This window comes from Macrotis lagotis, chromosome 4 (assembly GCF_037893015.1).
Source record: "Macrotis lagotis isolate mMagLag1 chromosome 4, bilby.v1.9.chrom.fasta, whole genome shotgun sequence".
In the NCBI taxonomy this organism is placed as follows: domain Eukaryota; kingdom Metazoa; phylum Chordata; class Mammalia; order Peramelemorphia; family Peramelidae; genus Macrotis; species Macrotis lagotis.
In genome coordinates this window covers 132,103,368-132,130,846 of record NC_133661.1, presented here as the reverse complement: position 1 = coordinate 132,130,846, position 27,479 = coordinate 132,103,368, and the positions used below count along the sequence as shown (strand labels likewise).

Below are 27,479 nucleotides of genomic sequence, written 5' to 3'. Positions count from 1 at the left end.
AGATTAGTTCACAGCTACACCAACAATACATTAATGTCCCAATCCTCCCACAACCTCTCCAACATTGATCAATTTATCTTTTTGTCATCTTATCCAATCTGATAGGCATAAAGTGATACCTCATAGTTGTTTTAATTTGTATTTCTCTAATCAGTAATGATTTGAAGCATTTTTTCATATGTTTCACATATGGTTTTAATTTCTTTTCTTTTTAGGTTTTTTTTCCAAGGCAAATGGGGTTAAGTGGCTTGTCCAAGGCCACACAGCTAGGTAATTATTAAATTTCTGAGGCCGGATTTGAACTCAGGTACTCCTGACTCCAGGATCCACTGCACCACCTAGCTGCCCAGTTTTAATTTCTTTATTTGAAAAACTACCTATTCATATCAGTTGGGGAAATGCATATCTTACTTTCAATGACCATGACGGGACTATGGCAGATGATACACTGATGTGTTCATGGGAAACCTACAAACTTTCTTTTACATCAAAGAGATCACTTACTTTTTAAGTTCCTATCAATTTAGGATAATTATATGGACAAGAGGTTCTTCTTTTTCTTCTTTTTTTTTAAACAATCCTGTCACTACCTTTTCTTTCAGAATTAGAAAAACAATTTCTAGCCTTACCCTGGAGACTAGGGAAAATAATTTTGAGGAAGAATTTTATGCCCTGTAAAGCTAATTATCATTGCCAAAGGGTCTTTTCTTTTTTAGGTTTTTTGCAAGACAAATGGGGTTAAGTGGTTTGTCTAAGGCCACAAAGCTAGGTAATTACTAAGTGTCTGAGTCCGGATTTGAACCCAGGTACTCCTGACTCCCTGGCCGGTGCTTTATCCACTACACCACCTAGCTGCCCCTACAAAGGGTCTTTCTAAAAACAAAAAAAGGATGGTAAAAATACTGAAAGCCTGCCTTTAGAATTATTGCTTTTGGAATGGCATATGGAAATTAGAGTTAATTGACTCTCCTCTTTGCTCATTGTTTAGGAATCATCTGGGTATTGATCTTTTGTCCTGAACATGATAATAACCATCTGGAGCTGAGTAAGGAAATGACAGATGTCTGTCTATCACTAAGGAGGGTCAGGCATATTGGAGGTTTGAGAAGCTAATAGAAATATTTATATACATATTTATATACATATGTGGTCAGTTTCAGGATAGTTTCACTGAAGGAATATCACTGGGCAAATGATGAATCTTTAAGATTTTTCCCAAAGGAGTTTTCCATTAATTGGGAGCCCCTGGCTTTAGAAAACTTCATGATGGTCAATGCCATAGAGATCTGTGATTTGGAGTAAAGTGTTAGTTTAGAATAGGTGTGAGGCAAAAAGCACAAAAATAAAAGTCTAGAAAAGGGTAAGGTACCCTCTGTGTTCTTAGGAAGAGGGAACTATGAAGGTTCAAGAGACAAGATTATTGAGACTGAATTGGAACAAAAGTGCTATTAACTTTAAGGACCATTTTACTTGAAGCATGCACAAGGTATGAAGATTGGAGACACCCAAATTCAAATTGGATCATGGGAGTTCAGGAGAAATAGTAGATGTAGAATATTGAATCTTCTCTAGGAGATGAAAATTACAAAGGGTTAATTTTTCCCAGATTGAATAAGGGATAGAAAATAGTTAAAATGTGAGTTCCTTGAGGGCATGAACTGTTTTTTCCTTCCTTTTGTATCCTCAGCACTTACAGTGCATGGTACATAGTAGGTGATTAATATGTATTTATTGATTGATTGAAATTGTATACATTTCTTTGACAGATGTAACAATAGAGATAGTTTTGTTCAGGGACTCTCTATTATCAAATAAGGCATACAACAAGGAGACCAATTGCTCATCAAAGGGGTTTGCCACCATCTTGGAGGATTTACAATCTAAATGGGAGATGGTATGATCCTTAATATGCTTTAATTGTATATGGCATTGTGGTGACTTCAGAAAACCCTGGAATATTAGAGAATGTCTTAGATGTGATCTATAATCACTTTAAAGAACTTGTCTTAAATTTCTACAAAAGAGGAAAAAAACAAATGAATTAATCCATTGTTCACATTAGGAGATATAGTTGGTAACATGACCCATAGACTGATCTATCAGGACATAAATCTGGGATAGAAACTACTTATGATAATGAACTAGATAGGAGAGAGAGAATGAACTAGGTTGCATCTGGGAAATTGTGCAGTGTTTTTAATAATCCCACACTTCTTCCTAAAACAAAGACCCATCTTTTTGACAGTGGTATTTTTCTGGTTGTAATATATGCCTGTGAATTATGGAAAACTCAAATATCTGAAGAATAAAAGTTGTGGGTCATCCAAAGACCCCTGAAGGGGCACACATAAAATAGGATATTGCCAACAAATAATTGTGTAAGTAAAGAATTTCAAGGAATCATCAGAGAGATAACTGGTAAAGGATGTAGGCCAGTCATATATCAAGATCGGGGCCAGACTAATTCTCTACTGATAGTCATATAAGGGATCTAGCCAAAAGCTCAAAAGCTTATTGAAGGTGTCCGAGTAGATGATTTAAAGGAGAACATAGACAAAAATTGCTCAGGATGGGAAGGTATGAATGGCTTGTGACAGAGCATTCATATAATTGAAATCATATGTACATTGAAATATCAATATTTAACAAGAAGGTGAATGAGAATACATATAGATAGTTTCAGAATTCACTGAGCAGGAGGTGGCAAAGGTTGCCATCAAGTTTTGGGCTCACTATTTCTCCAACAAATTATACCTTAACCTTAATTTTTGTTTTTTTGGGGCGGGGAATACATATCTATTCAGAAAAGGATATATTTGTCAGAGAACATGAGTCAGATAAAAACAATTATTTCATGTTTCTGATTCTTTTAGAAGTAAGGACTTAGTTCAGTGACTGGAATAGCAAAGTCCAACTTGAAAAGGATTAGGGTGGAGGAATTGAGAGCTCCATGTACTCTACTCCATGTAGAGTAATGAATTGTATTTTCTCCCTGTAGCTTTAAGCCTCTTTCATACATTACTCACTCTATGAAACTTTGCAACTCTCTTGAAAGGTGAAAGTGGGTATAAAAGATTCCTATTTTATCAGATGAAGAAACTGAGGCTGCCGAAAACATCAGTATATGTGATGTCAACTTGGTTATAGTTCCTATAATCCAGAATCTAGGGGTGCTTCCTATTAGTCAGAGCAACAAAGTTTCAAAAAAACCAGAAAACAGCCCAGTGGTCCAAATAGAACTTTATAGGAAATCACAATAGTCAAAATAGAGACAAATAGGAAAAATGAGCAAAACATAGGACAAATGATTCAAAGAATCCTAAGCCTGGGAGGGACCCAGATTAGTCCCTTGATCCCTCCCTTTGACTATCCACCAACAGTAGCAACACATGTTTACAAGCTTATTACCATATGAATAAATTAGCCAAAGTCATCATGAGTCTTGTCTTCTCCAGTCTAAACAGCTCCAGTTCCTTCAATTATTGCTCAGATGTCATGAATTCAAGTTTCTTTACCTTCCAGGCTGCTGTCCTCTGAACACACCTCAGCTCAGTTTCCACTGTATTATTCACACTGAATATTTAATTGTTTTATTTTAAACTACGCTATTCTCTTTTCCCACCACTGGAGTTGCCTTCTCTGTGTATTCATCTAGTCATCTTGCCATTTTGTTTCATGAAGAGGGCACCTTTTCCTAGCTATCTATGATGCTACCATAGGATATGGGAAAAGAGGCACTGGCGCAGTTCCATGCAAAAAAGTTGCTATCTTAATATTCAGAATATGGTGTAGTTACTGCCACAGCATTACCAGGTTCTATCTCCCAAGGTCATAATGGCTGTGGTCCAGCTGTCACTAGTGAAAAATGACCACCTACTTAAGACCTACATTACCAATGGTAGGTAGATTGGTTAAGCAGTGGCTGCTCAGTGCTAGGGTAAGAAAAGTCAAATCAAAAAATTTTCTTTTCACTAAGTTCTTACATAATAATCATCTATGATTTGGAGTAAGGAATTAATTTTGAACAGGATAGGTATGAGGCAAAAACATATATATATATATAAATAAATGTCTAGATAAGGATAAAGTGCTCTCTATATTCTTAGGAGGAAACAATGAAAATTCAAGCAACAAGGCTACTTGGGACTTATATGACTATGTGTGTGTCCCAAGGCCTCATATGACTTGCTGATGAAAGTTTCTCCCTGTGGTCATCTCTCCCCCTCTTACTGTTCTCCTTCTCCATTCTGGACTTTTGCTATCCTTTGTTCCACCTCCAAGACATAGGCTAATTCAGTTTAGTGAACTGTAGTATTGCTGACTCCTTTTCCTGCAGGATCTGGTGAGATGGAGAAAAAGCATATTAAGAAATAGTTTCCTAAACTATGACACAGAAGTGGTTCCAAGGAGTTGTTACCTTCCATATTTCAATAAGTCACTTAAAAAAATGTTACTGACCCTGACCTCAAAATGGAGTTACTAATACTTCTTGGCAGAGTTTACTTTCTGAGCAGATTCTTTACTTCTCACTTTAGGAGTCATGGATCTCTCCCACCTGTTTTTTGACATAATAGACTACTTCCCACTATTTCATGTGGCTTATCTATCTTACTGTCAAATAAGAATAATCATTATGATACCTTGTGTAATGTGTCTACTAGAGCTGGTAATAATTGTTTCTTTGGAGACTTCTGGAATTTGGAGGTACTTCCCCCCCCTTTTACTTCCTCAGTCAAGGAAATATGACATAGTTTGGGACCAAAAGGAAAACACATGAAAAGGAATCACCAATCGTCTCAGCACCCTCTGGAGCAGAACCCTCTGGAGCAGCAGCCTGGTCTAGGTAGAGAAATCCTGCTACCTCCCTCCTCTCTATATTATTATTATTATTATTATTTGCAAGACAATGGGGTTAAGTGGCTTGCCCAAGGCCACACAGCTAGGTAATTATTAAGTGTCTGAGACCGGATTTGAACCCAGGTACTCCTGACTCCAGGGCTGGTGCTCTATCCACTGCATCACCTAGCCACCCTTCTCTCTATTTTCCTTTTTCTGGGGTTCTTTTAATCCTGTTCTAGTCCCCCCAAAAGAAATCCAAAGCACAGAAGATCTTCCCCCTTACCTCCTATATGTGCCAGATTCACTTTTGGAAAGCATTATTTCTGAATTTTTCTATAGTATTTTTATGCCTATTTTATTTTATAAATTCTTCCAAAAACCCAATGAAGAAGTCATGATATCATTAGTCTCCTTCTGCAAATGATAAAATAGGTACAAAGTGGACCAGTGGTTTGCTAGGGACAAAACCCCATGAAGGTCATAAATAATAGAATCTTAAAGCTGGAAAGTCTCAATGCTCGTTTAGAAACCAGGTAGGTATTCCATTCCCAGTCTGGTATTCTTTCTCCAAAATTACACAGTTCTTCCCTGCTTGTAGCAATCATGGGACTAATCCAAGAGTTATTATTAGAATAGGCTAGTTTCTCTCCAGTCAGTCTATTGCAGTTTGAAAAACAAGTAGAAGGGTTGTCTCAAGCCATTTTTCTCAAGCACAGTAACTTGAGAAAATTGTCCAGTTGTTGAATCATCTGTGACATCTAGCTTCCCTTTAATGTCATCATCTTGAAAGATCCACTCTTCTGTACAAACGACTTTATCCAACAATTTCAACTTTTTCATATTATTTTAGAGCAAAAGTTCATGACATGATCCCACCTAAGTTAAAGGGTGAGTTCTTCCAAAGGTAAGTTGAACTTAACCATCAGTCAGATACAGTTATATCTTCCACATAGTTCACTTAATGTTGCCTATGTTTAGCATCTGCTGATATCTCTCTAAAATTTGAAAATGGTGAGAAGAAAAAGAAATTTGGGAACTTACACAATCTTTATAGTGACACTAAATTGTTTTCCTGAAAATAAAATCTCATCTTTTTGATGTCAATATTTTTTGATGATGCCTAAAGTGACTGCAAGATGTGGAATACCATGTCTTTAGAGAATTAAGGTGATGAGTCCTCCAAAGGGAAGTGAGAGGCTTAGACCAACAAATAAATGAAGGGAAAAAGATGTCAGCAGAAAGATGTATGTTTAGAAAAAGAGACATTCCATCCATTAGCAAGTACAAGAGACAAACAATGGATATTTCATGTGGTTTGCTGCTATACTATTTGCTGAGGAGGCCTAGTAATAGAGCACAGGACCTGGAGTCAGGAAGATCTGAGTTCAAATCCAGACTCAGATACTTCTAAGTTGTGTACCTGGGCAAATCACCTAACATTTTCTCAACCTTAAAATAGGGTTCATATTACCTTCCTAAGAGGGCTATTGTGAGAATCAAATGAAATAATATTTATAAAGCACTTTTTCCTTTCTCTGGTTCATATAATGTCAAGTAGTTTAGAGGAAGGTCCTGGGCATCGTGGGTGGGAAACCAGTTTTATAGATTTATAGAAGAACCTTATCTACAGTCTTACAGAACAAGAAGGTAGAGATGGAGAACAAATCTCCCCTATAGGGAGTACCCAAATTGAAGATAGCACATCTATTGAAATATGGAAGAAATGGCTATTCACAATTCTTGTTGAGCCTGCCCCAATCTGACTTTGCTATAAAAATTATAAACAAGTGATAGATCAAGAAAGATCAAGAAAGCCTATATTCTAGATACCTTGGTAATTTGAAAGACTGCTCACTGATAAAGGGAGACGATGTGTGATAAGTCAACTTAGTGTATTAGAGTAATTAGGATGATTAGTTGGATTGTGTGGTTTGGATTTTGCCTCAAGATCATTTGGTCAAATTAGGCCTAACCATCACGACTTGCTACTAATCAAAATTCAGTTTCTACACCCATAAAATCCAAGGAACATTGAAAAATGTTCTAAGTTCAGGTCTCATGGACATTCTCCCTTCTGGGGCAGCTGGCTCAATCATTAGAATGGAATGCATTTCTCATTAGCTTTGTTTTGTGATTTCTTGGGGATCCCCAAATGGAAACAGACTAGAGAGAGAGCAAGCTCCACCGAAGCATTTCGTGGTTGTTACCTAAGGTCAGGACTTAACATTCCAGAATCATAGGATGTTTAGATGTAAAGATGCCAACTACTCCTGCCTGGGCTTCCTCTGCTGCCTCTGACTAAAAAGAGCAATGAAGACAGAAGGGAAGATGCTGAGGCTGGAATTCGAGGCTCAGATTGGGATGGGATAAAACGAAGAACAGGAGCAGCTTGGGCAGGCTGCTGCTGTTGGTGTCATTGGGGATGCTATTAAGGACGTTCATATAGCAACATACACGTCTGGATTCCCATCTGATCAACATCAATATACTTTTCAGTATCATTCATTTTGGAAGAAGAGTCTTAATTAGGCATGAAGAGATTTATCAAACAGCATCCTCCTGGAGCAGGTTGGTCTCTGTACCATCTGGCTTGATGGTTTCTTATCCCGCTTGGAACATCAGCATAGAAGATTTATTAAGACCTGTGGCTCCAACAACCCTGCCTGGTAAAATTCAAACAGCTTTTGTCTCCACCAAACCAACAGGAGATTTCACTTACACAGACAAGCATACGTCTCTAGGTTTGTGGTAACATATATTCTTCCATGAGCATATTTTCTCACTCTCATTATGGATGGAGATGTTTTCTGCATTTATGTCCTTTGAATATGCCACTGATACTACTGAATCACTGCCAATAAAACATATGCTTGAAGTAATTTCTTTTGATATTAGTAATATTTTGCATTGATTATTTTATATATTATCATGGAAAGAGGGCTGAACTAAGAGTCAGAAGACCTTAAATTCCAGGTCTAACTCTTCCTTGTACTTGCTGTGTGACTTTGGGCAAATCACTTTGAGCTAAGGTTTCTTCATCTCTAAATTAGGGGACTAATCCTAGTTTTCCAGGGCTTCTGTGAAGATCAAATAAAATTGAATTAGAATCACAGATTCATAGAATTTTAGAGATGGAGGGAAGCTTAGTGACAATCTATATGTGAATGTGCTATATTAATAAATTATAAAGTGCTAAGAACATGTTATGACCATTACCATTTCTTGCTCTCACTGGATGATCCCCCTGTCACCAACATGCCTGTAAAATAGTTGGCCAAGACAAGCCAATGAGGCAACATAACGTAGTAGTAGAAAGAATACTGGTTTTGGAATCAGAAGACCTGAGTGCTAGCCCTTGGGTCTGATACTTACATTAACGGTGTGACCTTGGGCGAGGTGATCGATCTGAATCTCCAATTCTTCATCTTTCTTAAAAGGATGATAAAAGCGGCTCACATTTGTATTGTGATTTACAGGTTACAAAATGCTTTCCTTAAAAAAGTCCCATAAGATAGGATTTGAAAGTGTAATCTCCATTTCACAAATAAGGAAACTGAGGCTCAGAGAGGTTGTCATTTAACCTCAGCCAGGGCTAGGAATCAAAGATCTTCGGTGCTCACATGATTTACCAATCTCATAGAGTTCTTGCAAAAAACATGAGATTATAGGGGTAAAGTGCTTTGAGATTGTAAAGTGCTAAAAAATGTGAGCTATACTCTCAACCTCCTCCACATCATATACCAAAGGTAATTTATTTATATAGGGTTGGAAATCATGACTTCAGAATTCATTAGTATTATCATCTAATCAAATAAGCCAATAAGCAAGAACTTATTGTCTGTTTCTGTTACATCTTGGTGGCCAGATGAAAAAGGATGGAAAGAAACAGATAATGGAGTCAGTGCTGCTGCAAAAGCATTTTACCAGTACAAAAATCATCCAAATTGACCTTATCTTTCTAACCTTTTTCAAGAAATAGATGAAGGCAGGTTTTCATTTGCTTCCCTTTTCTCTAAAAGTACATTTCACCAAAGCACATCTTCCCTCAGGAAGAGGCTGATCTAACTGTTCTTTGCTAATGAGAATGAAAAGCAAAAATTACAGGCTCAAATTATTTCTGCTTACAATCATCACTAATGTCAGCTTAAGGACCTAAACTATTACAGGCCAGAAAAAAATTCAAGTAAACAATTTGAACTTCTTTAAGAATCCTTTGCCTCAGTAATATCTTCTGGCTAGAACATGAAGCTGGGATTCTGGGTTCCTGTGTCTTTTTCCTGACTTTACCACTGACTTGCTGTTGTTCATTTTGGTATTAATCTTTAAAGTCCTTTATGTTTGATTTAATCCAACTAGAATATGCTGGCAATGTCACTTACCTGTTCCCTCTTGGGCTTTGTGAGCCTTGAAAATGAAATGTTCCTAAAACCCTTTGAGATCTTCAAGATGAAAGGCTCTAGAGAAGTGTAAAATATGGTAGCAATTATTTCTACTTTCTCTAAGGAATCTGTACCATCCAGTTCTCACTGAAGCTATCGGCTGTGCTTTTAAAATTTTCATTTCATGATGAAAACTAAAAATCTAAAATCTAGAACAATACTACAAAGAACAAAGCAATTTATAGTAGCAATCACTGTCTTATCCAGGGGAGTATTTTGTTCTGGGTTAATGGCTTAAGGGCATCCTTCTGTTAGCTTCCAGCTACTGTTTAACTAGCCATTAATCTGGAGCAAATGTTCTGTCCTGAATTGCTATTGATTAATTATGTCTATTCTCAAATATTTAGGAGTAGATCTTGAGTTCTTTTCTTACCTCCCTTCATGATAATGGTTTTTCACTTAATTTCAAAATATGCCTTAAAACATGAATATTAATCATAGGTAATAGAGTAATCAAAACAAGACAGCCCAAGCCCCATCTCTAACTGTGGTCCAGGATTCCAGCTCTTAAGTGGTTAGTTCTCAGCCCACATTTCCCAGGGATGTGATGTCCAGTGGGTTTGCATCCTATAGCTAGCTGGTTTTACAAAAAGGAAAGAATATACAAACCTTAGTAGGAACAAGTCTAATTTCACAAAATCCCAAAATAATTGCATCAATATGGGGAGAGGAGGGGGAAAAGGAGGATTTAAACCTCTCTTTGCAGAGTCAGAAAGCTAAACAAGAGAGCCAAGCTAAACCACCTGACAATTAGGACAGGAACGGACAAGAACGTGACATTGAACAGAGTGGGTTGGTTGCTTTGACCACCCAGAGTGAGATGCAGAACACAGATGGTGTTGGTGCTGAGAAGTGAAACTGGATGTCTAAAATTTGTTCAGGTTTCACACTCTGGGGCTTTGTGTGCAGTGAGGGAAGGCAATCTTATATATTTTACCACGATGACATTTATCTTGACAGTGCCCTTTCAAGTCTTGGCTTTGGATTTCATTGCTGTGGTAGCTTTCAGTCCAATCCCTGACTTTATATTTTCACAGGAAGGAAGGTGAGTTAATCCTCGGGGAGAAAGAAAGAGACTTAAAAGGTGACATTGATTGGTATGAGGTCAGATTATAATATCTTTCTCTTACCCTCAATATCACTTTTAGGTCAGTAATTCCTTCTCTTCTCCCCCCCACCCCCACTCCCTCCAAATCCCAGGGATTCTCTCTCTCTTTTCCACTCCAAAAAACATTTAGAAAAGGTTCAACATTGTCTGACACACTTCTGTCTTTGCCACTAAAGGTTTTGACCATCTTAGATGGTTTTTGATTTTTTTGTAAACAACAGTTGATCTGTTTTGAATGATCAGGGTATTTTCAGGGTCATCATTTTTCCTCTGCTTCAGCCAGTGGTGGTGGTCATACTGGCATTATGGTTTTTTAAGCCAGAAAGTCAAAGTCCATTGCTTATTTTCTTCAGTTTGTTATGAACTGAAACAGTGTCCCATCTGGAACCCATTGATGAACCATGTTTCCTGATTAATTCACCTGGAGTGAGTAGATCAAGGTCATCCACTAATATGCCCCAACCTGTGCTTCTTGGTTTCTTGCTCCATTTTTCTTTTGAGCCCTCATCCCTCCCCCCTTTTACTTGAACAGTATCACTTGCAATACTAAGCCCAGCTGCCAACCTCTAGGTTCTGGGTCACCCAGAATCCACTTTTCTCAGAGACTCGGAGCAGCTGGAAACAAATGACTTAGCATTCATCCATCAGCCAGAGAATCCTTCAACCTAAAAGACTATCATATATCCAGTGCTGGAATTGATTTCCTTTGGAGTCCAATCCTCTCACTCTCAAAGACGGTGTCTCCAGATCAGGTGAGTCCTCAGCACTTTCTTCCTAGAACTTGTCTGCCATACTCTGGATGAACACCACACAGTTATAATACTCAGGTCAATATATATATGCAGGTATATATATTCTTGTCACTGTTTTACACATTAACAAAGAAAACCACTAGCCTCTGCTCGTCCGATTGTTTTTGCCTCCCGACCCCCATCTGCCCGTGGTGTAGCCTGTAGGAAACGTGAGCCACGGAATCCTCTTTAGCCCCCAATTTACGTGGCTCCATCACACTCACCGACGGTCAGTTTCAAAGCCCCCTGTTGGTGCAAGGTCTTTAGGGCTTTAAACTCCAAGGGCATGGTATGGGGGCTGGCTTGGGATGTGTAGCCATATTTAAGGCTGTCATAATAGTGATACTTGACAGGGTTCTGATTCTGATCTCTTGGAAAGGGCCAAAAGCCATAGAGGTAGATGGTGTTGCAAAAGCGTGTGGCCAGAGTATACATCAGCAGTCCTGTGGTGGGTCTTTTGATGTGTACTTTGTTTGTCAGCCAGTATCTGAAAAGAAGAGTAAAAAAAAGCAAAAATTTCATAACTCATTCTTTTCTGAGAAAAAACACTTTGCCACACCCCAGAACTGGTAATATGCTAGATCCAGCTCATACAATTAAATTTTCAGTGTTAGCATTTGTACCTTGGAAACTGGCAAATAAGATAAGTGAAGATGATGTTCTAGACTTAAGAGAGTAATGGAACAAATATTAATAATGTAGATTAAACTTAAAGGCATGATTTAAATAGATCTCTGTCCTACCGCCCCCCCCCCCAAGAGCTGCCCAAGAACCCTCTGACCCAGCAACCCCAATTTAGAAACAAAGTTGAAACAATCATTGGTTATGAAATTATCCTCTCTCACCCCATATGAGTATTTCCTGCTTTTCAATGATTTAGAATAGTTCAATATTAGAGCTGGAGAGAATCTTAGAGATCATCTAGTTCATGTCTCTCATTTTATATCTGAGGAAGCTGAGATCCAATGACTTGATTTATATTAAGATTTATATGCTTTAGGCAGGTTTCTGATTGTCTTTATTTTTCTGTCAAAGGACTCAAGTTTAATCCTAACTCTGCTATTGGACAAATCACTTCACCTTTGGGGGCCTCGGTTTATCAATCTGTAAAATAGGTTTGGATTAGATGGTTTATAATATCCTTTCTAGTTCACGAACCTGTGATCTGGCTGGCGGAATTTATATTTCTGCTATACCCATAAGTGATGGGGAGAGGAGTAGAGAAGCAGAGTAAGATATATTAACTAGAGGGTAGCCAGTATTTTTGGTCATGGATAGACTATAAGGACAATTGTCACTAATTGCTATTTGTCTTCTGGTAATCTTTAACTTTTTCATTGTTTCCAATTGTGAAATGAGATCAGTAATACTTAAAAAAGGTCAAAAGTAGAATTTGAACACTGGTCCTCTGACCCCAGAATCAGTATTTGTTCCAGTGTAGTTTTTATCTTGATTCTCTCCTAACCTAGGTTCAGATCTCACCTCTGAAACTTAATAGCTGTATGACTTTGGACAGCCCACTTCATTTCCCTGGCTCTTAATTTCCTTATCTGTAAAATGAGGTTAGACTACATGGCATCTGAAGTCCTTTCTTAGTTAGGTGACCTTGAGTGGGAGACTTAACCATCTTTTGGTCTCAGTTTCCTCATTTGTAACGGGGGCGGGGTTAGGCTAGCTGATCTCCTTATAACTATGATTATCCATGAGGTATTTTCTGCTTCTCTAGAGATAGAACTTTGTAAATGCAGAATACTATGAGTTTAGTTCTTTGTTTTGTATCATCATCCCTCTTTCTCTTGTTTTTATAACTCATAAGGACTAATTCCCTTTGTCTTTATTAGTCAGCTGTACTTAAAGTTTCAAACATAATTCTAGTCATTGCATTCTTAGAATACCCCTCCTTTCCCTCTCTGTTTTTCTTAGGATTAGCCCCAGTGTATGGACATCATACTATATTTCACAAGATCTTTCCTTTTCCCTCAGTTATAATGTCTTCCTTCATTACTTTGTTTGCATTTTGTATTTATTTGTTTTCCTCCAGTAGAACAGAAACTCCTTGAGGACAGAAACCTATAATTTTGTCGTTGTATCCTTGGTTCCTAATAAAGTATTTGGCACTTAGCAAATCATTAGTTTATAAAAATGAACAATACTTGCTAACAATTTAATAATGAATATTTTCCTTCAATTATATATTATTATTAATATATTATATTTATATTAGTTATTATCATATGCTATATATTATTTATATACTATATTAAGAATAATCTTAACAAATCATTTCTGAGCATTACTCTCTTAAAATACAATCTACCAATGGTGGAGTGAAGAAATGCCTTATACTGTGAGTTCTGTCTAAAGACCCTTTCTGTGGGATCCCTACCTCACTTCCTTCTATTTGCTACTTTAACAAAACCCAAACCACTCTCACCTTAAAGAATAAAACTAATAGGCAGCTAGGTGGTGCAATGAATAGAGCACCGGCCCTGGAGTCGGGAGTACCTAAGTTCAAATCTGGCCTCAGACACTTCATAATTACCTAGCTGCGTGGCCTTGGGCAAGCCGCTTAACCCCATTGCCTTGCAAAAAACCCCCCAAAATCCTAAGAATAAAACTAAATAGTGTAGCAGAAAGAACACTGACTTTAGAATTAGAGACCCAGGATTCAAATTCTGACCTCTACTTATATGAATTTGGACAAATAATTTGCCAGTTTTGGGCCTCAGTTTCACCATCTTTAAAATGTGGGGATGAAACCAGATCTTCTTTGGAGTTCCTTTTAGATCTGTGATCCTATAACTAAGACTGCATTTGATGTAAAAATTTAAAAAATAATTAAAACATTCTATAAACAAACTATAAACATTGTCATATGGTTAACATGAACACTGTTGAAAATTACCTTTGAGGTACTCTTGAACACTGTTGTATTCTGGTAATTGAAATATAGGCTTTTAAAAGTCCTGCTTGGGACTTGGTCAGCTACTTGTTTCCCCAATTAAGTAATTAATTAGATGGAGTGGACCAGAGACTGAAGTAACTGTTGCCATAGTAAGTTAAAAAATATGTCTATATGTCTTAAGTCATTTTGAGAAAGGAATGAAACTTCCCAGAAGAGAGTTGTGTATGCATTCACAAGTGTGCACGTGTCTGGGATAAAGAGGGAATTTCCCTGCTTCCTGCAGTTCCTGGTACTATGGACCATTGAGCACAGAGGGCAGGCATCCGTGGGATAAGTCCTGGCCCAAGAGAAAAAGCTCTGGGGGTAGAGATACTCCTTCCATTTGATCTCTCTTGTTTTCCAACTGCTATCTCAGCCAGCAGATGGAATTTCCCATTGAGGACCCAGCTGTGATTTGACTTGGATTACCCTGGCTCAGCCTACACTTCCCAGTTTGTCACTGGGAGCTAGTTTCTCTGAAGGTTGACATGGTTGCTCATTCGCTTTAGAGGTCCTCACCAGCTGAAGGCTGGTGGAATGATAGATAGGAAAAATGGCAGGACAGAAGCAGGGATCAAGTAACCATGCAAGTAAACCAAGTAGCTTTGTTGATTGACTTTCCTGAGGAGAGAAAAAGCATCAGTGTGGTGGAGTGGAAAGAACTTTGGAATTAGGAGTCCCAGTTTAGAATTCTGTTTCATGATTCCTACAGGTTATATGATCATAGTAAGTCACAGCATTTCTGCCTTATGCAAGAATGATGAGTCCTAACTTAGGTACTTAAAGTCAGTTTGGTACAAACACTGAATTCTTGAGAATCTGTTATTTCTCAATTGATTGGGGGTGGGGGTTGGGGGGGACTTAGAGACAATCTGGGATAAGACTCTCCTCTTTTCAGGACAGAAATTTCTAATTCCAAAAACATTTTACCAAATCACCAAGGTTGTATGTGTCAGGTAGGGTGAAGAACAATTACAAGGATAAATTTAGCAAAATTAAAAATATTTAGCATTAATTATCTGGGAATTTCCAGATAACAATTTTCCTATTAGATTTTAAATTCCTTGAGGGCACTGTTCATTTCTTTGTATTCTCATTGTCTAAATTAGTGATTTCCACAAACATGCTTCTTATTACTAAATTGAGTTGAAGTAGGATGACAGAATTATAGATATAAACCTAGAAGGGACCTTAGAAGTCACCTTGTTTGGGGTGGCTAGTTGGGACAGTGGATAGAACACCACTTCTAGAGACAGAAGGACCTGATTTTAAATTTGGTCGCAGATACTTATTAACTATATGATCCTGGGAAAGTCACTTTACCCTAATTGCCTCAAAAAATCATCTTGTTTAATCACTTTATTTTATTTTTTTTCTTAGAAAGATTTTATTTTGAGTTTTACAATTTTTCTCCTAATCTTGCTTCCCTCCTCCCACTCCCCACAGAAGGAAGACTGCTAGTCCTTACATTGTTTCCATGATATACATTGATCTAAGTTGAATGTGATGAGAGAGAAATCATATACTTAAGGAAGAAAAAATAAAGTATAAGAGATAGCAAAATTACATAATAAGATATTGGTTAACCATTTTATTTTAAAGATGAAATAGGTCCAAAGAACTTGTGACTTATCCATGATCATGCAGGTAGTAAGCTGCAAAGCTGAGATATAACTAGCTACTCTTCCCATCACATCTATGACACCTATATTTTTACATGAAAGATCAGATAATTGGGACAACTAGATGGTTCAGTGGATAGAGCACTGGTCCTGGAGTCAGGAGGACCTGAGTTCAAATGCAACCTCAGACACTTAATAATTACCTAGCTATGTGACCTTGTACAAGTCACTTAACCCCACTGCCTTGCAAAAACAAACAAAACAAAATCAGATAATTACTTCACTCTTCTACTTATCTTTTCACACATGTAGATAGAATCTCAATGTCCTCACAGATTAATTTCCTTGAACCATCCCAGTGTCTTTTTGCTAATCTTTCTGGCTTTACATTGTTAGTTATTTCCTCATCTCTTTTATTTTTATTGTTGTTGTTGTCCAGTTGTGTCCAACTCTTCCTGACCCCTTTTGGAGTTTTCTTGGCAGAGATATTGGCCTGGTGTACCATTTCCTTGTCTAGTTCATTTTAGAGATGAGGAAACTGAGGTAAATGGGTTAGTGACTTGTGCAGGGTCACACAAATATGTGTCTGAGGTTAGATTTGCTGACTCCAGTTCTGATGCCCCACTTTCACATACTATCATTTGACTAATAGATGTCTATGCCTGATTCATCTTGCATCTCTGCTTAAATGACACCTCAAAATTCACAATCTTTTTTGGTCCCAGGTACCATTAAGCACTGCTTATTAAGGTAATCAATAGGATTAGGTTGAAGAAGGAGATAGTAATAATAATTCTCTCATAGATGTAGTAAAAAGGATATTGAATTTTTAGACTCATAGGATCAGTGTTCAAATCCAGAATATGTTACTCTATTGTATAACATTAGGCAAGTCACTTTCTTTCTAAGGGATTCAGTTCCTTTGAAATGAGAGTGGTGGATGATAGATGTTCTCTAAGGTTCCTTTTAGTCTAAATACATATTGGTTTTATGAAGTACTTTACTCACAGCAACTCTAAAAAGAAAAGGAGCATGTGTAGAATAGAAGAAAAGAAAAAAAGAAATATCATCAACAAATTTTTCAGGGTAGAGTCTAGACTTGAAAATTCCAAGTTCACTTGAGATCAGAGAAAAGGAAAGGAAGAATGAAATTTTAAAGGAAAAATTGAATTTAGAAAAAGATTTAAATCCATCACCTTTCATATTACAAATGCAGAGGACCTGAGTTCAAATACAGCCTCAGATACTTAATAACTATCTAGCTGGGTGACTTTGGGCAAATCACTTAGCACCACTGCCTTACAAAAACAAAAAAACAACAACTCCAAAACACATTATAAATGTAGAAACTTAGACTTAAAGAGCTAAATGATTTGTAATTCTATAGGACAATAGAATGGAAGCACCCTGAGATCAGGGTCTATTTCATTTTTTCTTTGTGACTTTAGCACCTAGTCTTTCATAGAGTTGGTAAATTGAATTTACTTGAACCCAAATTATCAGGGTTACCAGCCCTATGTATTTTCTATCTCACTCTAAGGTAAAACTATGGTGGAGACTTGTTGAGTTGGCTAATAAGTGGTATAAATTCCATAGGTTGTCAATAAATTTTAATAATTTGACATTGTATTAACAGAAAGTGTATTTTTTTTTTTTTCCAAAACAATCGGGATTAAATAACTTGCCCAGGGTTACACAGTTAAGTGTCAACTGTCTAAGACCAGGTCCTCCTGACTCCAGGACTGGTGCTCTATCCACTGTACAATCTAGCAACCTAGGAACTGTAAACATTTTAAGAAACTCAAGAATTTCATTTTGTCCTCAGTAATCATCTAGTCTACCCTATACCTGATGGGGAATCTTTCTACAATGCCCCCAAGGAGCTTTTTCCCCTAGAAATAATAACTTGGGGGCCAAGATGGCGGAGAGAAGACAAGCACAGTTCTAAAGTCTCCTGATCTCTTCCCCATCTATTACATGAAACAAACCTCTTAAAAGAAATCTGACTCAAAAAAAAACCCAGAAAGAAAAGCCAGGAGAAAGAACATCTACCTCAGGATTTGTCTTCCGCTGCAGCTTTGGTAGAATTTGGGTGGGTGAGTCTGGGCTCAGAGGGAGGATCAGCCCCAGATCAGTCAGATTAATAGCTGAATTGGAACTGGGAGTCTGAGAGCCAGAGAGCGGGACCTGCTGGATCAGCGGTGGGGCTGGATGAAAGGGGCTTGGGTCGGCGGGGAAGCAGAAGTGCTGGTGTTGGTGCTGTCCCCCTGGAGCTTGGGGCCGGGGTTGTGGGGCGAGGTCTGGTGCAGGAGAGCTGCGGACACCATCCCTGGGCTCCTCCGATCTGAAAAACTCTGAGTCCAAGCCTCCATTGCACTGAGGCCTCCTTCCGAACAAACAATTGCAAACTACTTCTGCCTCAGGCCCAGGTGTGTGAGCCAAAAAACCAGCCCAGCTGAGGAATGACCTCAGGCCAGGGTAAAGCCCACCATTGATTGAAGGCAAAAAAATTCAATAGTTCCAACTCCTCCCTTTGGGCAAAGGGAGAAGGCCTCCCAACCAAGGTCACAGACACCCCAGAGAGGGCAACCAGCACCTCCTACTGGCCAGCCAGAGAAACTGCACTCAGTAAAGCCTTTAGCGATCCCAAGCCCAGGTGAACCAGCCCTACCCAACTCAAGGTCTTAGCACAATGAAGAAGGGTCAGTGGAAAGGTGGATCCATAGAAAAATTCCTGGAAGGGAAAGACCCCCAACTCAGAGAGACCTGGAACCTCTGAGGAGAATACAATCTGGTCTCCAGCACAGAAAGACTTCCTTGAAGAAATAAGGAAGGAGCTTAAAAATTTGGGAGAGACAATTAATACCTTAGAAAGTACAATTGGACAAACACAAAAGGAGAATAAATCTCTCAGAACATCAATTGGACAATTACAAAATGAGAATAATTCTCTCAGATCCTCAAATGAGCAAATGCAAAAAAGAAATTAATTCTCTCAAAACCTCAATTGGTCAAATGGAAAGCTCTTTCAAAAGTAGAATTGACCAATTGGAAAAGGAGTTGCAAAAGGTTAATGAAGAAAACTCCTCCCCCACCCCAAATAATGGAGTCTACAGAAACTAATGACTCTATGAGACAGCAAGCGTCTGTTAAACAAAATCAAAAAATAGAAAAAATAGAAGCAAATGTAAAATACCTCATCAACAAAACCACTGACCTTGAGAATAGATTGAAATGGGGCAACCTGAAAATTATAGGACTTCCTGAAAACATTGAAGAGAAAAACAAGTCTGGACTTAATATTACAGGATCTAGTGATGGAAAACTGCCCTGATATCATGGAATCAGAGGGCAAAGTAGTTATTGAAAGAGTACATTGATCCCCACCAGAAAAGGATCCTAAAATGAAAACACCAAGGAATGTTGTGGCCAAACTGCAGAACTATCAGATAAAGGAGAAAAGCCTACAAGCAGCCAGAAAGAAACAATTTAAATATCAAGGAGCCACAGTAAGGATCACGCAGGACCTGGCTGCATCAACATTAAAGGATCGAAGGGCCTGGAACGAGATATTTCGAAGAGCATGGGAGCTTGGAATGCAACCAAGAATTTACTTTCCTGCAAAGCCGAGCCTTCTCTTCCAGGGAAACGAAATGGAAGAATTCCTAAAATTTCTGATGAAAAGACCAGAGCTAAACAGAAAATTTGGACATCAAACAGGAGGTTCAAGAGACACATGAAAAGGTAAAAAAATAAAAAGGGGGAGCAGTAAAAGAAAAAAATGCAATTCAGTAAGTTAGTTGAAACTGGCTATATCCCAGCATGGGGGTAAAAAAAAGATTCTCATAAACCTTGAGAAATGTAACTCTAACAGAGAGAATACACCTAGCCAGAAATGATTGACATTCATGACCTATCCATGAGACTACTATCTAATGGGATGTAACTGGCTCTAACCCCACTTGGGAGAAAGACTCTAATAACTCTCAGGAATTTTGACTCTATTCGATAGAATATACAGAACTAGAAGGGACAGACACTCAGAATTTTCTATGACTTAGATAGAATGATCTAAAAAAAACACTACTGCCCTAAAAAAGGGGGACAGGAAAGAGATGGGAGGAGGGAGGGGATTGAATGGGGGTAAATCTCATTACACTAAGAGGTACAAAAAACCTATGGTAATAGTGGGGAAGAAGGGAGCAGAGGTGAAACACCTGAATCTTCTGCTCATCAGACTTGGCTTAAATTCAACCTACACATACTCAGTTAACTTATAAAACATCTAACCTTTCAAGTATTAAAAGGGGAAAAGGGGAGTGGGGATGGAGAAAGGGAAGGGGAGTGGGGGAAATAAGGGGGAATAATAAAAGGAAGGGAAGGGAAAAGGGGAAAGAAAGGGGAGGGTGTTATATAGGAGGGCAAACACACTGAAGGGGGTGGTTTTGGGAAACAAAAGACTGTGGAATATGGATAAAAGTGGGGGAAAGGGGGAAAATACAGAGGGAAGATAGCACGGAGGGCAATAAAGAATTAGTAATCATAACCTTGAATGTGAATGGGATGAACTCTCCCTTAAAACGTAAGGAAATAGCAGAGTGGATTAAAAACCAGAATCCTACAATATGTTGCTTACAAGAAACTCATTTGAAGCAGAGAGATACATATAGAGTAAAGGTAAAAGGTTGGAGCAAAATACATTTTGCTTCAGCTGAGGTAAAAAAAGCAGGGGTAGCAATCCTTATCTCAGACAAAGCAGCAGCAAAAATAGATAGCGTTAAAAGAGATAAGGAAGGAAACTATATCCTCCTAAAAGGTACCATAGATAATAAAGTCATTTCAATATTGAATATATATGCACCCAGTGGGACAGCATCCAAATTCTTAGAGGAGAAGCTGAAAGAATTACAGGAAGACATAGACAGCAAAACTCTACCAGTGGGAGACCTCAACCTCCCGCTATCAGATCTAGATAAATCGAATCATAAAACAAACAAGAAAGAAATTAGGGAGGTAAATAGAAGGTTAGAAAAATTAGATATGGTAGATTTATGGAGGAAACTGAATGGGGATAGAAAGGAATACACCTTTTTCTCTGCAGTACATAGAACTTATACAAAAATTGACCATGTACTAGGACATTAAAAACCTAATGATCAACTGCAGAAAGGCAGAAATAGTGAATACATTTTTCTCAGATCACAATGCAATAAAAGTCTTATGCAATACTGGGCCAAGGAGATATAGACCCAGAACAAATTGGAAACTGAATAACCTCATTTTAAAAAATGAGTGGACCAAAAAACAAATTATAGAAAGAATTAACCATTTTATCCTAGATAATGGTAATAATGAAACAACATACCAAAACCTATGGGATTCATTCAAAGCGACTCTCAGGGGATATATTATAGCTCTAAATGCTTATATGAATAAATTGGAGAAAGAGGAAATCAATGAACTAAACATGCAACTAAAAAAATTAGAGAAAGAACAAATCAAAAATCCCCAATTAAGTACCAAATTAGAAATTCTAAAAATTAAAGGAGAAATTAATAAAATTGAAAGCAAAAAAAACAATTGAATTAATAAATAAAACCAAAAGTTGGTATTATGAAAAAACCAATAAAAATGATAAACCTCTGGTCAATTTGATTAAAAAAAAAGAAAGAAGAAAACCAAATAGCTAGTACCATAAATAAAAAAAGGTGAACTCCCCACCAATGAGGAGGAAATTAAAGTAATAATTCAAAATTATATTGCCCAACTCTATGTCAATAAATTTGATAATCTAAGTGAAATGGATGAATATTTACAAAAATATAAGTTGCCCAGGTTAAATGAAGAAGAGATTAAATACCTAAACAACCCTATCTCAGAAAAAGAAATTCAACAAGCCATTACTGAACTCCCTAAAAAAAAATATCCAGGGCCTGATGGATTCACAAGTGAATTCTACCAAACATTTAAGGAACAATTGGTTCCAATCCTATATAAACTCTTTGGAAAAATAGGGAAAGATGGAACTCTGCCTAACTCTTTCTATGAAACCAACATGGTACTGTTACCTAAACCAGGAAGAGTTAAAACAGAGAAAGAAAATTATAGACCTATCTCCCTGATGAATATAGATGCAAAAATCCTAAATAAAATCTTAGCAAAATGATTACAAGTCATCACTAGGATAATATATTATGATCAAGTAGGATTTATTCCAGGAATGCAGGGTTGGTTCAATATTAGGAAAACTGTTAGTATACTCAATTATATCAACAACAAACCTATCAGAAATCATATGATCATATCAATAGATGCTGAAAAAGCTTTTGACAAAATACAGCATCCATTCCTATTAAAAACACTAAAGAGTATAGGAATAAATGGACTGTTCCTTAAAATAATTAGCAGCATCTATCTGAAACCACCAACAAGCATTATACTCAATGGGGAGAGGCTAGAGGCATTCGCAATAAGATCAGGGGTGAAACAAGGGTGACCATTATCACCACTACTATTCAATATTGTATTAGATATGTTAGCATAAGCAATTAGAGAAGAAAAAGAAATTAAAGGAATTAGAATTGGGAAGGAAGAAACAAAACTCTCACTCTTTGCAGATGACATGATGGTCTACCTAGAGAATCCCAAGAAATCATCTAAAAAACTACTGGAACCAATGAGCAATTTTAGCAAAGTTGCAGGTTATAAAATAAACCCTCATAAATCGTCAACTTTTCTATATATGTCTAGCAAGAAACAGCAGGAAGAGCTAGAAAGAGAAATCCCATTCAAAGTAACCTTAGACAATATAAAATATTTGGGAGTCTATTTGCCAAGACAGACTCAGAATCTTTTTGAAAACAATTATAAAACACTTCTCACACAAATTAAATTAGATTTAAGTAACTGGGCAAATATCAACTGCTCATGGATAGGTAGAGCTAATATAATAAAAATGACAATTCTACCAAAACTAAACTATCTGTTTAGTGCCCTACCAATCAAAATTCCAAAAAATTACTTTAGCGAGTTAGAAAAAATTGTAAGTAATTTCATATGGAGAAATAAAAAGTCAAGAATTGCCAGGAGCTTAATGAAAAAAAGTGCAAAGGAAGGTGGCTTAGCCCTACCTGATCTAAAATTATATTATAAAGCATCAGTTATGAAAACTGTTCGGTATTGGCTAAGAAATAGAGTGGTGGACAAGTGGAATAGACTAGGTGCAAAAGCAGGAGATGATTATATTAATCTGCTGTTTGATAAACCCAAAGAGTCTGGCCATTGGGATAAAAACTCCCTCTTTGATAAAAAGTGCTGGGAAAATTGGAAGTTAGTATGGAAGAAACTTAGATTAGACCAACACCTCACACCCTTTACCAAGATAAGATCCTAATGGTTACAGGACATAGACATAGAAAACAATACTATAAGCAAATTAGAAGATCAAGGACTAGTCTACCTGTCAGATCTATGGAAAGGGGAACAGTTTATGACTAAGGAAGAGTGGGAGAACATCACCAAAAACCAATTAGATGATTTCGATTACATTAAATTAAAAAGCTTTTGCACAGATAAAACCAATGTAACCAAGATCAAAAGAAATGTAGTAAATTGGGAAACAATCTTTACAACTAATGATTCTGACAAAGGACTCATTTCTAAAATATACAGAGAACTGAGTCATATTTTTAAAACTAAAAGCCATTCCCTAATTGACAAATGGTCAAAGGATATGCAAAGGCAATTTACAGATGAGGAGATCAAAGTAATCCATAGCCATATGAAAAAATGCTCTAAATCATTAATTATTAGAGAAATGCAAATTAAAGCTTCTCTGAGGTACCACCTCACACCTCTCAGATTGGCCAGTATGACCAGGAAGGATAATGATTATTGTTGGAAGGGATGTGGGAAATCTGGGACACTATTACACTGTTGGTGGAGCTGTGAACTCATCTAACCCTTCTGGAGAGCTATTTGGAACTGTGCCCAAAGGGCAACAAAAATGTGCATGCCCTTTGACCCAGCAATACCACTACTAGGTCTATACCCTGAAGAGAGGAGGAAAAAGGGTAAAAACATTACTTGTACAAAAATATTTATAGCAGCCCTGTTTGTGGTGGCAAAGAATTGGAAATCCAGTAAATGTCATTCAATTGGGGAATGGTTTAGCAAACTGTGGTATATGCATGTCATGGAACACTATTGTTCTATTAGAAACCAGGAGGGACGGGATTTCAGGGAAACCTGGAGGGATTTGCATGAACTGATGCTGAGCGAGATGAGCAGAACCAGAAAAACACTGTACACCCTAACAGCATCATGGGAGTGATGTTCAACCTTGAAGGACTTGCTCATTCCATCAGTGCAACAATTGGGAACAATTTGGGGCTGTCTGCAAAGGAGAGTACCATCTGTATCCAGATAAGGAGCTGTGGAGTTTGAACAAAGTGCAAGGACTATTCCCTTTAATTTAGGGAAAAAACCAGATAGCTTATTGTCTGATCTTGTTACCTCTTAGAATTTTCTTCTCTTTAAGGATATGATTTCTCTCTCATCATTCCCAATTTGGAACAAGGTACAACATGGAAGCAAAGTAAAGACTGACAGAGTGCTTTCTGTGGGGGGGAGGGGGGAGGGTAGTAAGATTGGGAGAAAAATGTAAAACTCAAATAATGTCTTTAATAAAAATAAATTAAAAAAAAATAATAACTTGGGCATGGAACACTTCTAGAAATAACTTTCTTTCTTTTTAAGACAAATCTCTTGCCATGAGTGAAATATCTATGTGGCTTAAGAGCATTTGGTTATCTATTTTCAAAGGTGAAGAGGCTCTTCTATATCTGGGCAGATCTTTACTTATAGAAAGGGGAAAAAAAGTATATCAGAGAAGCAGACAGTGTTAACAGATTCTTAACTGAGGCTATCCATGCCACAAGTGGGGACAGCCGAGTAATGTAATAGATAAAGTCCAGGACTTGGGATCAGGAAGAACTGAGTTTTAAAAAGCCTCAGACACTGTGTATGATCCTGCTTTTCACCCTGAGATCCTTTGGGCTATGTATTGACTGACCCTTCTTTGTGGCAGCAAATCTGGTCCTCGATCCTCACTATGCTATACCAGAAAGTCATTGGGTCATCCCTTGTCACTAACCCTGATATGGCTTAACACTAACAAAATGAATAAAACATTCATCTCTAAGGAGGAAACCCCACCGAGATTATAATTACCTCTTCTGAAGGGATGTTTAACCAAGGAGAAACCTCAGTTTAAGATTCAGTGAGTAAAGTTGAATGAATGAATGAATGCATGAATGAACAATTCACTCCCAATGAAGAATATTAAATGAGGTCAACAGACTTTTTTTTTTTCCTACCTCCCTATACAGGTAAACAAGGATTCTTTGAGTGATGTCAACAGGAACAAGTAGGCATCACATCTGGACAGTTTGTTATAAAAGCCAAGAGGGTTAAAAAGGAAGACATCATTCTATCCTAGCCTTTTAAAAAATCTCTTCTGTTGCTCTGGTCAATTTTCAGAATGTCCCTGTGGTCAACATGCGCACTCTTCCTTTTCTTTAGGATAACAGCTGGGGATTGAAACAAAAATTAATTAATTTTTCTTTCCCAAATGAGGCTAGCTGGGTACATCTTGGAAGCTGGGTTGATGATGTACCTTTAATATTCCAGGTCTAAGATTTTTAATTAGAAGGCAAAGTAATCTCCAAGAAGGTAGTATTTTTCAAATTGGCTACACAAATCACAATAACTATTAGGCACAATGCTTCATAAACATAGATAGCAAAAAATGAAAAGTGCAGAATTTGTTTCTGTAATGTGCATCCTTCCTTTTCTCCAGGCAACCCAAGTTCTTCTCCCTGCATTCTGAGGCCATGATTACTCCACAGTCTAAATAAGTGACAAAGAGAACTTTGGAGCATTAGAATGTAAGTTCATTGAAGACAGGGTCTTCAATGTGATGCTTGTTGGTTGTTCATATTCTTATAACTCTTCTCTCCAGGGGCATTGGGTAGATATGGAATATAACTTAAGAGTCACTACTTCAACCCTCAGGGAAAAGCATTTGTATTTTTATGTTGTTGAACTGGGCCAAGTGACAAATTAAGTCTTCCTTGCTGGGATCAGTCACAAAAAAAGTTGGAAATAGAATTCTCAGATTCCAATTAATTATCTATGTCCTACCCATCATCCCATGTTACTCTGGTTGATCTGTATCTGACTGACTGATGCTTGAGATTTTCCAGACAACAAGAGAATAGAACAGCTAGAATGAATAGGGCTTGGTACAAAATTCAAAGTGACCCTGGGAAGTTCCTTCATCCATTATCACTCTTTCTTTGAAAGCTCTGATATCATGGACATTTCCTGGGGTGAAGTGATTCACCCTTGCAGTCTGGCAACAGAACCAGATGGCTTTGGCTTGGGAAGGATGGCGTGATTCCACACCTATAAGTGGGGTCTATGACACGTTAAACAATGGAGTACTCAAGACTGGGAAGGGAGGCCAGCTGGCTTGTTAGTTGAGAAGTATCAGAAGCTTAGATTCATTCCTAGGATTTTCCAGTTTGAATGGACAGGTTAACAGGGCACCAGCTAGTAAGTAGACAAAATAAAATATTTTTAGAATAAAATATTTGAATAAATCATCTGAGGGAACTCCTGATGTTTGTATTTCTTAGGAAAGATATTCTCCTCTGGATGTTACTTTGGAAACGGAGTAGCATAGTTCTTACCCAAATGGCCTGAATAAGTAGGGTGGGAGGATGTTTGAGGGAAGATTATAGATTATCAAAATTTACTTGGATTCTGAAATTAAATTTATACCAGTGGTTGTTCTTTAAAACTTTGCATGGGGGGGGTGTTGTCCTAAAGGGGTTATATTTCTTAGGGAGGTAAAAAAGAGACTGTTGACCTCATTTAATATTCTTTATTGGGAGTGAATTGTTCATTTATGCATGCATTCATTCATTTAACTTTAGGTGCTGATCTTAAACTGAGGTTTCTTCCTGGTTAAGCTTCCCTTCAGAAGAGGTAATTATAAAATTAGTGGGTACCTCTGTGAATATCTGCATCTTTCCTTTCTTTCTCCAAAGGTCTCAGAACCTCCCTTAGTATCAGGTGGATGCTTTTGTAACCTGCTTAGGATCCTGTTCTCTGTCAGGGTCTAGCTCTGTTTGTCTGAAAATAAAACCAGAACTATATCACTTCTGAGGCATAGAGCCAAATCTCCCTATGGTGGCTCATAGCAGGAACAAACAAAAGCAATTCTCTGGACAGTGATATAAATTTAAATTTCAGAACTGTCAAGGTACATTTATAAAGGGCTTTCTCTAGTTCCTAGAAACAGTTTCGCTAACACTCTGGTGGACTCTTGCCTATTTTAGGAGTCTATGAATAATAATAATTCACATTTCTAGGATAACTTGTGATTTATAAAAAGGTTTGTCTCAAACTCTGTGTGATAGGCAGTATAAATATTATTATTTTTAAATTATATTATCTATATTATGAAGAACCTGAGACTCAGTGTCATTGATTGACTTCTATTTACATGATGATTTTTAGTCAGTAAAGATCAAAGCTGAGGCTCAAACTTAGGTGTTCTAACTTCAAATCTACTGCTTTTACCATGATGCCATGGAAGAAAAGAACCCTGTGGCTTACACATAAGTAGAATTGACTCTCTACTAAGATAGTGAAAGCCCCAGGCAGTTG

The 27,479-nt window shown here is 37.5% G+C and overlaps 1 protein-coding gene across 1 annotated transcript in view; it reads right to left on the bottom strand.

Annotated features, from left to right (window-relative positions):
• Nucleotides 1-1,665: 1,665 nt before the first annotated feature.
• ST8SIA2 (ST8 alpha-N-acetyl-neuraminide alpha-2,8-sialyltransferase 2) overlaps nt 1,666-27,479 on the bottom strand; it is a 104,390-nt gene continuing 78,576 nt past the window's right edge. Inside the window, exon 6 of the mRNA XM_074234151.1 lies at nt 1,666-11,664. Coding sequence (XP_074090252.1) covers nt 11,379-11,664 — 286 coding nt within the window. The 3' untranslated portion in view covers nt 1,666-11,378. The remainder of the gene's footprint in view (nt 11,665-27,479) is intronic.